We start from the raw sequence: 13041 nt of genomic DNA on the forward strand, positions 1-13041 counted from the left end.
ACCTGCTGTGGGAATAGATAAAGTGAATCAGTATGCTAGAAAATGAATGAGTGCATGTGATTGAATGAGTGCATGTGATATGGGGTTTGCAGCTAATATTTTCTGGTGACAGCAGAAATATTTTAATAGACTGTGGAATAGAGCAGTAAATATATATATATATATATATATATATATATATATATATATATATATATGTTTTTGCTCATTGACAGAGCCTTTATTTGTTGCCATAACTATGTTGCCCAACCTCAGTTTCATCCGATGTGCTTTCAGCTTTACATTCTTGTCTCCTGTCAATTGCAGACGTTTCTGCACAGAGACTGCTTGTAGTTTAAATCGTCTGTATACAGCAGCTTTGTTGATTGGTCCCCTCAGAGCTGTTTGCTAATGTAATTTATCAATATTATGAACAGCATTGGGCTCAGAGCTGAATATTGCTGCACAGCCATTCCCACAGGATGTCTGAACAGTGTTCATGGTTATCACTTGAGTTCTTGTACAGAGCCTGCACTAATTCTACCAGTGTTTCTGGGAATCAGACCCTGTACTGTCGGCTAGAGGAAGCAGTTAATTAACTTGTTGGGGCTTTAATCTGCTGCCCTAACTGCTAGACAGACATCAATTAGTTGAAAGCTTAGCCTATCACTACATTATCAAATGTGGATACTTTATGAGGAATTCTCAAACTAGCCACCTGGGAGTCTCCACATTTGAGAATGAGGTTATAGGCTAAACAGCACTGTAACGCTTAGCCTGAAGTGGTCTGTCTGGTTGATTGATGCAGTGAATCAGTAAAGAAGCTGCATAACAGGTATCTTGAATGATTCATACAGCTCCTCAATATAGAGCCGTTTATTGGTTGTTCATGGAAAAACAGGTTCTGCAGAAAAAAATAAAATTATTTTTGAAAACTACACTGTTGTCATTTAAACTTTTTCCTCTCAAAATCAGTAAGCGTGACACACTAGTGAATTAATTCTCTTAGATACATGTTTTCTCTAAGTCTATATTCAGTATGATGCCTCCTCTTTGGTTTGGATGTGGACAGCACATACCCAGGGCAGTAGTGCATATTATCCTGCATGTTTTTGAGGTCAGGCTGTGCTTAGTGAATTAATGGTGGATTAATATTTGTCTGTCTTGTTTATATTGTAACCTGTTTAGCACCAGTGTTATAACTTGAGATACCATGCACCTGGTGGTCATCATACTTAGGGACTTGAGATTTAATACCAAATTTGGTAATGATCAGTGGATGAGATCCTAGTGCCATAGCCCCTGTATACCATCTAATCTTCACAGATAAAGTATAAAAACTTCATCTGGTCATGTTTTTGCTTTAGTGTATTTTTATTTAAATATCATTTACATTCACTAATGAGTGTTACTCATACTGGTTCAAACATGAATTTTGATTGTCTATTTCTCTTTTGGTGTCTTGCTCATCTTTGGAAATGTAGAAATGACCATTGAGTAGAGTTCATATTTAACCAGCTGTAGCACCCCCCCATCCATATCAGTTCTGCATCCCAACTGTAATCTGTTATTAATCGGGAAAGACATTTCTAATCACTGACTAATATTGTATTTGTGAGACAGGGCAACCTGCAAACATTTCTTTGTTAGAAATTGTATAAATTCTGCTGTAATAAGACTGCACAATGATTATTATAGGCAAGAACATATTCTTTAAATTCAGCATGTGAACAAATAACCAAATAAAACACATGCAAATTGTGTCATATAGTGACTTTAACAACAGTTAAGCACTTTCTTCTACAGTACATTTAACCATAGACTTCATCAGAACTGAAGCACAAACTACCACCATGCCATTTAAATAAGCCATCAAATTATGTAAGCAATCAATCCATACTTTTAAAAGATAATTCTCTTTTAATTTGTACAAAATATATAATATAAAATTTACTAAAATTATTAAAAATACATTACATCTTTAAAACTATTAATCATGTAACAATCAAATATTAATACAAAGAAAAATAGTTATCACAAAACTAGTAAAACATTCATAAAAAGTAAATTCATAATTTAGCTGCTCTCATTCTTAATGCTGCATTACGAGATAACATAATACCAGGTTTCTTGTGTGCATTTAAACAAAGTTACCTGGGGTGGTATATTTAGCAAAGTGCTCTATTTGCCCTGCATTTTATGTAGACAAGACAGACCGTCAGTTTAGGTGAAGAATTTATGAACATGAATATGATATACAGATGGTGAATGATAAAAGTGCTTTATTTAAAATACCACATCTTGTTGTAACGTCATTAAGTTTAGGTTTGGAATTCTTGAAGTTATAACTCCCAGCCCAAGAGGTGGAGCATGGGAAACATGCTCAGAGTTAAAAGATCTGCTTTGGCAACTTTGTTTAAATGCACACAACAAAGCTGGTATTAATGAAATGTTGTCTATTAATCCGGTATTACGAAACAGAATGGCTAAATTATGAATTTACTGTTTATGAATGTTTTACTAGTTCTTTTACTATAACCATTTACTTGTATTATTTGATTATTATGCAATTGAGTTTTACAGATATGTATTTTTATTCATTCTTTTATATTATACATTCTGTACAAAGTATTTAAGGGAATTAACCTCGAAGTATGAATTAATGGTTTACATAATTTGATGACTTATTTAACTGGCATGTTGGCAGGTAGTGCTTCAGTTCTGATGAATTCTATGGTTAACTGCACTATAGATGTAAGTGCTTAACTGTTATTAAAGTAAGATCAACTATATGGCACAACCTGCACGTTTTATTTGGTTGGTTGTTGAGCAGCAGTCTTCTATTTGGTTGCTGGAAAATTCATCATGTGATTTTATATACAGTGCTAATATGTGTTTGGTTGATGTTTATGCATATTGTCTTGCCTTTTGGCCCATATCATTGCTGAAAAGGTTCAAAGGACCAGCTTACCTACCCTGTTGCCAAAAATAAAGTAAATGCAGTTTCATTTATACCCCATTATTCATGTACATGAAGTATGCTGGAGTACTCACACTCAGACTCATATAAGTGCACACACGCACAAACACATTCATGCAGAGAGAAAATGTTCTCCTTACTGACTGAGCCCCACACAGAAAAAATAGGGTTCATCCTAATTTTATACCAATACACAAATAATCATAATAACTGAGTCAGTACATTTAGATAATTATCTACAGATTTTCTTATATTTTTAAAATTTTGTTTCTGTTCCTTTCTTTTTTATCTCTTCCTTAACAAGTTTCGTTTTCCATCAGTATAGCTTGAAATAGTGCTTCCTTTCCATACAGACAGAAATCCTGAAACATACTTGTAAAAATCTAACTTTCATAAGACTCATTTCAGTCAAGAAAACTCTGTTCAGAAAAAAAGAAAAATAATTCATCTAACTTTTACATTATTTTTTGAGGAACACATTCATTTAACAATACCTGACTTAATGAATCAGAGTGAGGTCTTTTTTTTGTGCTTTACAGAAGTATAGGTTCATTGATTCATAGCTGCTAAAAGACTATTTGCTCAAGAGCCATTTAAAACCTAGCCAGGCTTCCCCAAATTTAGCAAAATATAGATGAAGTGTCAATACCCCAATGATTTTTATGATTACAATAAATGCTTATACACATCAATTGTTCACAGGCTGCCCCTATTCATTAGAGACGTAGGTGTTAAATCTCAGGTACAATTTGCACATTTCTATTCATTGGTCCAAGTTACATTTGTATAGGGTTAGGGATGAACTCTGCTTCACATGGATTGGAAGCCTGTTCCCAAGAGGGGGTAATGTATGAAACATATACCTGTTCCCCCAACATCTCCTCTATTTCACCAAGGTTTAGGTCCTTAGAAACTGCATTTCTGATGCTACTTGCTTTGTGAATGTGCAAGAAATTCATCAGTGTGGGATCAGAGGATGGCTTGTAGGCTAGGCATAGATCTCCATACAGCAGTGTGTAGTAGACTGAGTACAGGGAAAGGGCTTTGAAATGGCCCTCATAGGACTTCTTTGCTCCCTGTATTGTTTTTGTGAGAAACCTCTGTGGGCTGTTAAGCTGTTGCAAGTGCCTCATCAGGTACATGCTGTAGGGTGCATTGTACGTGACGATTGATGAGAGTCAAGTACAGCAGAACACTGACCTACTTGGTCCTGGATGTCATGACTTTACTTATAACTTATACAGTGTTTAATGATTTCTCACCATAGGACACATGGTAATCAAAGATTAGTTTACTGCCAACATGTATTAACAGATCCCTGGCCACTGTGTCTGTATTAGGGTGTGTTATCAAAGTGGCAATTTATCGTGTGTTCATCTTTTCAAAAGGTACACTTATGGATTTTTTTTGACAATTTGTTTTAGTCCATGGCTCTGCACCAGTTGCTTTTCTGTATCAGGCCTAAGGGTATCTACGTCTCTAGGAGATTCATTGACTATGCCTAGTTTTCAGTCATCTGCAAATGTGGCCATCCAAAGGCCCTTGACATTTGCCATGATTTTAGAGAAGTAAATGCCAAAAAGTAGAGACCCAAGCACTTATACCTGTGGGACTCTACTAGAGAATGACCTGTTTGTGGTGGTCGATTCCCCTACCCTAGCAATTTGTCTATCAGTGAACCAGCTGGTATAATTAGATTATGGCTAATTTTGTAAGCTATCTACAATGCCTGCGTGACATTTTGTGGTGAACACCTTAGCCAGATTGAGGTAGGCAGTGTGCACTGTTTGCTTTTGTCCTTAGCTTAAGTCATCTTCTCAAAAAAGTCTGCTAGGTTAAGTAGGCATGACCTGCCTCTGACCAAACCGTACTGGGTAAGGTCCAGTGTCTGGAGGTTTCCTCTGTCATTATTTTTCAGCTCCATGATAATTCTTGGCCTTGCATATGAGACTACTCATACTTTTGGATCTGTAGTTCCCTGGGTCTGTGGAACCTCTCTCTGCAAAGGGATAGCAATTAAAGTCCTCTATTCTTTTGGCACAAAGTCTGTCTGGAGGCTATGACTAAATAGAGATTCTAGCAGGTGTGGCAGGTCATGTTTCATGCTATTCATGAAGCATCCTTGGATATTATCAGGGCTCATCAAAGCAGTGTTCTTGACGTAAGAAAGTAAGAATCTGCTCCCTAGTAATATTGGTTGGAGAAATAGTAAGGGGTATTTCCTGAGAGATGACTAGGTTGATAGGGGGTAAAATGTATTTGTCAGCAGGTTTGCTATATCCTCTGGCATTGTTAGGTGTTGTTTTTAAGGTTGCAGACAACTGAAGAAAGCCTTAGGGTTATCCTTAATTTGGCACATTAGGTTTATCTCAAAGCTGGCTTTGGTGGGGTTCAATAGGGCTTCAATAGTCCTCTGAACTGCTCATTCAAATTGAGAGAGTTTTTACTTTGCTGGGCAATGCCCTTCTAGTTTTGGACATACTTTTTTTTTCTTAAACAACCTATTTATACTGGGATTCCACCAGGGTGGCTTATTTTTGTTGGCTGTCTTATTTTTATTTTGGGTAGGTACAACTGTCTCTGATGGGCATGCAGACTAGCTGTTCCACGGTGTGTGCGTTAAAGTCCATGACTTTCTGGTCATCCATGTTTGAGGTTATATATCAATCTCAGTTAATGTTGATGTAGTTACAGTTGCACCTGAATATTGTATAGGGTTGAATGGGGAGTGTCTTGTTTGTTCAAGTAAATCGTGTGGGCTTTTTGGGTCATGGGGGCCTATAGTTTACAAAGATATGGCATTGGACTTTGCTTATCGTAAATTGGATGTATAGAAACTCAGATGTGCTATTCTGTTTACTCAGTCTTGACATATGTTCATGTTTCATGTAAATTAAGACTCCTCCATAATTCGATTCTACCTGTGCAGTAGCTGATCTGGATGTGTGAAAGGTATTATAGACCTGCAGTGCTAGGGTGCTCTGTGTGACTAAGACAGGTCTCTAACTGAAGAGTTATCTATCCAGAGTGAGGAGAACTTGCATGGAATGAAGTTTCCTGTTTTGACTTCTGGCATTGAGCAGTAATAACTTTAGACTTTTATGAATCAGCTTAACTATGTCAGTAGACATATCAGGTTGGCACTGCTTAAAATAGGCACTATGGGTGTGGACAAGGTTTCAGCCAGTATTCTAAAACCTAAAGGGGACAGGTGCAGGCCATGCCTGGCAAAGCAGCTTCATCTGTTGACTGTTTCCTTCCAGGCAAGCAAATATTGGAGTGACACCAAAAACTCAGCCAATTATTCATTTTAATGATCTTCTGTTGTTACTGTGGCAATTTATAACCACAACTACAAGCACCATCAACCACCAAACAATAAACTTCGCTGTATAGTAGCAATAAAGGCTGTCCTCCACTTCCGTATACAATACAATGAGCGACACTATTACGATAGTTATTTATAATTAAAATTTATGTAGTTTATTTTCTCCCCATATGTGTAGACAGGGGGAGAATTTGAGCTGTATTTTCCCTAACAAAGGAATGCAGCAAATATTTATTCACAAGGATACATAATCTATATGATATTTACAATGTACAAATCAGAAGATGAAGACCATACATTTTCTCATGAATCTTAACTTTCAATTTTCCAGTTTCGTAGATGCGTCCAGATCTTGCTGTACTGATCTGTTAAGCATGATTTCATTTTGCCTTTTAAGTAAAAAATATACTTTCTGTACTGACAGCAAAATGTATAACATCAGTGCAACCATGTCAGTAGAAAAGTACAGGAAAGCATTTAATGTATCGTTACCTTAAAATCTACTCTTCATTCAGTTTAAAAAAAGCCTTTTACTTCACTGAAACACTTTCATGTGTGTGCATTATGCAGGTTAAGGAAGTTATACAATAAGATAAAATATACAGTAGACTCTCTTATCCGGCCATCAAATTTCTGCCGTAGCCCTAGCAAAAGACAGAGAACAACACCACTTCTGACTTCTCTAGGCTATATAATGACATATTTTTGTTTTAGACTTAGTATGCATTTTCTAATGAATACAAACACAAATCCTGTTATACCAGCTGATTTATGACCTATAAATACTATGCTGTATGCTTTTTCTGATTAACCAGTCATTTGTTTATCTAGCCTAATGTCCGGTCCTAGCGAGACTGGATAAGAGGGAGTCTATGCATTAGTTTACCATTACACTCAAAATAATATCTCATTTAAATGACACAACTAAGGAAATCAGAACTGCCTAAAAGCGTGGAAGGCCACAACTCAAAACAATAACATTAAATACACCAAAACTTTTTTTCTTTGCCCCCTGCACTGCACCTGTAATAAGGAGGCATATACGTATTTTAGTCAAAATGCAAGTAATTCAGAAAATTGACTAACCCTTTAATCTACCCAAAGAGTTTAAAATTGGTGAGAGTGCATAATACTGGGAATACGGGATTTTTGCTTCTGCCGAGTATTGTGCAATCTCAGAGTTAGTGTGTATATATCAGCAGGGGTTTGTGGGATACATTCCCTCACATGAGGGTGCAGGGGAGCTTGCCCCTAAAAAAAAACATTTAAAATTGCATGATACTTTAGTTTTAAACTACGAGTACTATTTTTTTTTTACACAGTATGTACAGAGTCTCCATTTCATCAGTTAGTAACATCAATGCATGCAAATGACTGAGTTCTACCACTTTAAGTACATCTTACCTGTACCTTTGCTTACATTGCTAGCAATGTTCAGCATTGTTTGCCTTGCAAGAGTGCAATGTGTAAACACACAATCTGCTACTAAATATTCATATTACTTTATGGAATTCAATTGATTGCACAATGTATTTTCTGTGCAAGACTGCAGACTGGAGGATAAAGGAAATTTCCTTTTCCCCACAGATGTACAAGCGCAGAGCTAGTATATTTAGTGAAGCAGGGATAGTTGGTGCAGGGGGCAGCTTACTCCCCTGCAAAAGTCTTTTTTTTTTCTTTTTAACTTGGAGGATTGATTGGTAGGTGACAGCTTGATTTAATAGTTTCAGTACATTGAATCATCAATTAGTTGCAAATTGTCAATTCAATATAGAGACACACACACACACACATATATATATATATATATATATATATATATATATATATATATATATATGGGTCTACTTCAGTAGACTGAAATCCCACTTACCTGACTTTCAAAAGACAGTGACGAAAAACCCAAAAGTGCAGAAGACCGACCGCTCAGAACACTGAGAGCAGTACGGGTAAGTAAATGCTCGCCCACCTCGCAAACACACAAAGTGAAGCAAAGAAAACCTACCCATGTGGGGGGTGTAGCCCCCACGCCCCCCTAACTAAACATACCAACTCCAAGATCACACTACAGCGGAGGTCAGGGGCAAAGGTCAACATACTGGCCAAGTGGTTACTTACCTGTAGTGAACTCTTGTGTTCCAAATTGACGGTCTTATGCAGTTTCGGGTTTTTCATCTCAGTCTTTTGAAAGTCAGGTAAATGGGATTTTAGGTTTCTGAAGGAGACCCATATATGGGTCTACTTCAGTAGACTGAAATCCCACTTGCCCAACTTTCAAAAAAACAAGACGAAAAACCCAAAACTGTAGAAGACCGACCACTAAAACACTGACAGATCACTACTGGTAAGTAACCACTCACCCAACACCGCAAACACACTACAACTGAAGCAAAGAAAACTAACCCATTTGCCCCCACACCCCCTAATGAAAAATACCAACAGAGATCACACTACTGCAGTGGTAAGGAGCAAAGGTCATCATACTGGCCAAGTAAGTGGGATTTCAGAAGGGGACCCATATATATATATATATATATATATATATATATATATATATATATATATATACATACATACATACATACACAACACACACTGGTATGCACGCACAGAGAAATAACCTTGGTACATACAAAATCTAAAAAAAAAATGAATAGCAGTGCTTTTTTGCATGGAGGCTATACCCCCTGCTAATTATATATTAACTCTGTTAAACTGCAAAAGATCAGGGATAGGGCATATTCCCTAATCCTGACAATTGTGCAGTTTCACACACCTGTCGGACATCTGTTTTTGTTGACTATATGTGGTCAATAAACAGCTGATGATGAAACATACACACTTGACAAACTCTGATACTCTCATGTATATATACTATAAATTGAACATTCATAACTGAACATTTCATTAATAGCGATTTATCATTTGTTGCTTTCACAACTTATTCATTTTGTTAGATGAAATTAGTAGGAAGCAGAAGCATTAAGCATTGCAACACAGACATTTTGAAGCAATATTCTTATGTGGAACCAGTACAGTTGATTCTTTCTTTTTTACAGGTCACTGAGGATGTCTGTAAGATTCTTCAGAGATGCTACAAGTTTGTCTGTCGTGGAAAAGTCAGTGTGAAAGGAAAAGGTGAAATGCTGACATACTTTTTGGAAAGGAAAGCAACTGGAAACAATTGATGAGTGTTCCTTGAACCTTGATAAAAGAATGCTCTAATGTAATAACATGACCACTTAAAAATAGTTGGGAATGAACTGCCTGTAGATTTCTTCAGTGGCCATGCATGAGCACAAGCTAAAATAAATGGCATGGAGACGTTTCATTACCCAATAACTCCAACATATATAAAGGATATACACAATGTTCCAGTTGTGGTTACAAGCAGATATCAAACTTGGGGTGCCACAATCATCAATGCTCCATCATTACACAGTATTTTAAGAAAAAAATCATGGCTGCATTTTTAACACTTTTTTTTTTTCAAATTTGTATAATTTATTAATACAACAGAGTTTACAATCCAGCCAAAATGAAATTAAGTATGCAACTTGCAGGAAAATAAATATATTAACAAGTTTTATTTATGTATGTATTGACATTTGCTTACTGGAGAAGTCTAACTGGACACAGGTGCCCTTTTTTCAGTGGAGGCCCAAGGAGAAGAGCACCAATGTATCATATTAAATGCAGACAGTAAGAACAACGTGAAACACCATGACTTTTGTTCTTGTTAAAAGGTTGCAAGGTGAAATGTTAAACCCCCTTTTGCCTTAAAAGCTTCAGAAAGCAACAAGTACATATAAACTCAAAACTGGATTTTGTCCATCTTATAATTTTACATGCATCTACATAAAAGTGTGCATGTGTGTATGTGCGTGTCTACAACAGAGCACAGAGTTAGATTCTAAAACAATTTATGCTTGGTTAAAATGGTGCTCTGAGTTTGCAAACCTGGAATGAGTGTAATTCTGTAAGAAAACTTGCACTCAAGATATGTTAAAAAAACAAAAAAAAAAAAAAACAAAGGCGTGCAAGCTGTTGTGGCTGTGTTTTTCAACATGCCATTCTGAAAGCCTTTCCTGTCATGATGATTTGCTAAAGACAGACAGATGTAAAAACTGAGAGTGTGGGGGGGGATTAATAATCAAGGTATATCAAGTCTTCACAAAAGTGTGATAGCATAGTGCAAGTATGACATTTGGACATTTCCAAGAGAAAATAAATATACAAAAGTGTATTTATATAGCATATCTTGTAATTGCATTATTGTTCAATGGCGTAACTGTCAGATATGAAAAAGAGAGCATAAATGATAGTATACTGATACTACAGGAGGTATTCACCTTCACAATTCTAAGCAACTATGCTGGCATCATGGGTTGTTGTCATGGACCCTCCCAAAGATATAACATTATCATTCTATATAAATACAGTGGTATATGAAAGTGGGGATAGCTATTTATTCTTGATGTTCGGACTATGCTGTGCTACTCTGATGGTTTGGAGTTAGGCTCATGGGTTGATATCAAGTTCAAATAACTTTCAGCAGTCTTTACAAATGATACAAATACTGGCAAGATACGTGCAAATGCACCATAGATACCAAATGTGTTACACAGGAGTGTAAAAGGCAATTTTTTTTTTTTTTTTGTAGTAGACTACAGAGTTGAAACACAATCATGTGAAGATACTTCCTCTCAAATATTCAATCTGATCATCTGCCTTGCATTTTAACTAATAAATCAAAAGTATTAAATAATCTCAAAAATTCTTATTTTAAAACAGATTACTTGAATTACTTACGTTATGTGGAAACACCACTCTGAAAATTTCTGGGACTTTGCAGGTCTATAATTGGCAAAGCTGTTGGGAAAAATACATCAGAAATGTTGTAGGTTATGGCCTTAATTAGATTTTTCTTCCAGAAGTTGTTTGCTATGAAGCTTAAAGATACTATACGAGTTGAACATTTTTAGGGGTAGCATTGTGGAGCCTAAAGAAAATGTCTGAGTTGTCTGATTGTTCTCATGTGCCAGCCATTTAGATCTTTTTGCTGCAGTCTACAAAATGGGGAGAGAGATGTATCTGTTGCCATCACTGACAAATTAACCCTGACTCAAGAATGGAGGATAAACATGATATTTTCTTTCAAAACTGGCCTGGCTTACAGCTAAAGTGTCTCTCTCACCTTTTAGATGAGGTAGGTAGCCTACATAGCTGTGTGGCAGAGCTTGTGAAATTATGGCACACCTGGTTGTTTTTGAATGGCAGTAAATTTCCCAGAGGCAATAGTTTACAGATCTTTCTTCAAATGCTCAACTCTTGGTAAAATCTGCATATGACTGAAAACAGGAGGAGTATTCTGAATAATATTCAAAGAAAGAGAATGTTCACATTGTACTCCTGCCAGAAGGAGTAGATGACCACAGTGCTATCCAGTTTAAGGACTGGCAATTTGCTATAGTCAATCATAGATAAGCCCACTGAGTTGTATTTCCAGACTAAGAGTGCTTATCAGGTTGCTGTGCATAATAGTGCAACATGCCCAAGATATCTGATCTGTAATCTTCATTCTTACAAACGACAATGTTACATTTTTAGAAGGTAATTAAACGGCTCTTTCTTTACTGGTCACGGTGTTCATATAGAAGACAGCTTTTCTCCTGAATATACTAATGCCGATTGGAATTTAACCTGCTAATTTTGCAACTCCTTTAAAATTCAGATGCATTTCAGTTTTTTGTAGGTGTAAGCTAAGTGAAGATGTGAAGTGGACAAGAGGATGGATTACATAAATTGTATGAAATTATACTTTCAGCCAGTGTCAGAGCATTCTTTTCATACAAACACCCAAGGACAGAGCAAAACTGCACAGGATCATACCATGAGGGATGGTCAGGCATGACCCCTATTGAAACACTAGGGATTAATTTAGGTTCTCTAATAATAGGGTCAGATCCAGGAGTTCATACAGGGAATTATCTTGTCTTAAAACTCCCAGTGCTACTTACAACAGTGTAGAAGACCTGGTTATCAGAGAAACTTGCAACCCAGCAATGTTACAGGGAGACAGGGATAAGCTACTAGAGGAGCATAGGGGACCACAAAAATAGAGGAAAAGTGCAGGTAAAAGAAGGTGGATATGAAGGGAACTTCTTTGGAAAGGAATGAGGAAATTATATCACAACTTAATGCAAAGGCAGTCTATGAAGATGAGCAGGGTAGTAGCTACATGAATCATAATAAAGTGTTATTTCTGTTTTTCTATCTCTTGGCTCATTGCTGCTTGCCTGATGCTACATTCTGTGCATCGGCTGGAGCGCCTTCTGTGTGGAGTCTGCATGTCCTCCCCATGTTCGAAAGGCATGCGTGAATGGGCATGCCTTCATTGAAGGCTGGGCGTCAAGCTGGCACCTTGGCACCATAAAAATCTACTGCCAATCATTAGCGGACCAGAGTTCCGCTGTGGTGACCCCTAACCGGGAAAAGCCGAAAGAAGAAGAAGAACTGTCTAAAAGTTCATACTCAAACTGTTAGAAGTATTGCATTTTTCTGTGAAGATGGTGTTGATGAAATGAAGTACCCATACAGGAGTGGAAAAGCTTGTAGAATAGCATCCTAATAGGTGCCGTGCTGTTTTTATCAATAACAAGTGACTACATTTTGATGACTTTTCCCAGCCTCTGCTCAATCAATTTCTGTTGTGCTGTCTTGTGCTTTATAAGACGGGTGTATCACTGACTCA

General features: G+C 36.8%; 1 protein-coding gene across 2 annotated transcripts in view; it reads left to right on the forward strand.

Moving 5' to 3' along the window:
• The window catches only part of LOC122796441 (adenylate cyclase type 1-like), a 1016273-nt gene extending 1005729 nt beyond the window's left edge, over positions 1-10544 (forward strand). For both annotated transcript variants that reach the window (XM_044064913.1, XM_044064914.1), the window contains one exon: positions 9347-10544. In XM_044064913.1, the coding sequence (XP_043920848.1) occupies positions 9347-9475 (129 nt within the window). In that variant the 3' untranslated portion in view covers positions 9476-10544. The remainder of the gene's footprint in view (positions 1-9346) is intronic.
• The last annotated feature ends 2497 nt before the right edge of the window (positions 10545-13041 follow it).

The sequence above is a fragment of the Protopterus annectens genome, chromosome 3.part0, assembly GCF_019279795.1.
Source record: "Protopterus annectens isolate FY-2018-M chromosome 3.part0, PAN1.0, whole genome shotgun sequence".
Lineage (NCBI taxonomy): Eukaryota > Metazoa > Chordata > Ceratodontiformes > Protopteridae > Protopterus > Protopterus annectens.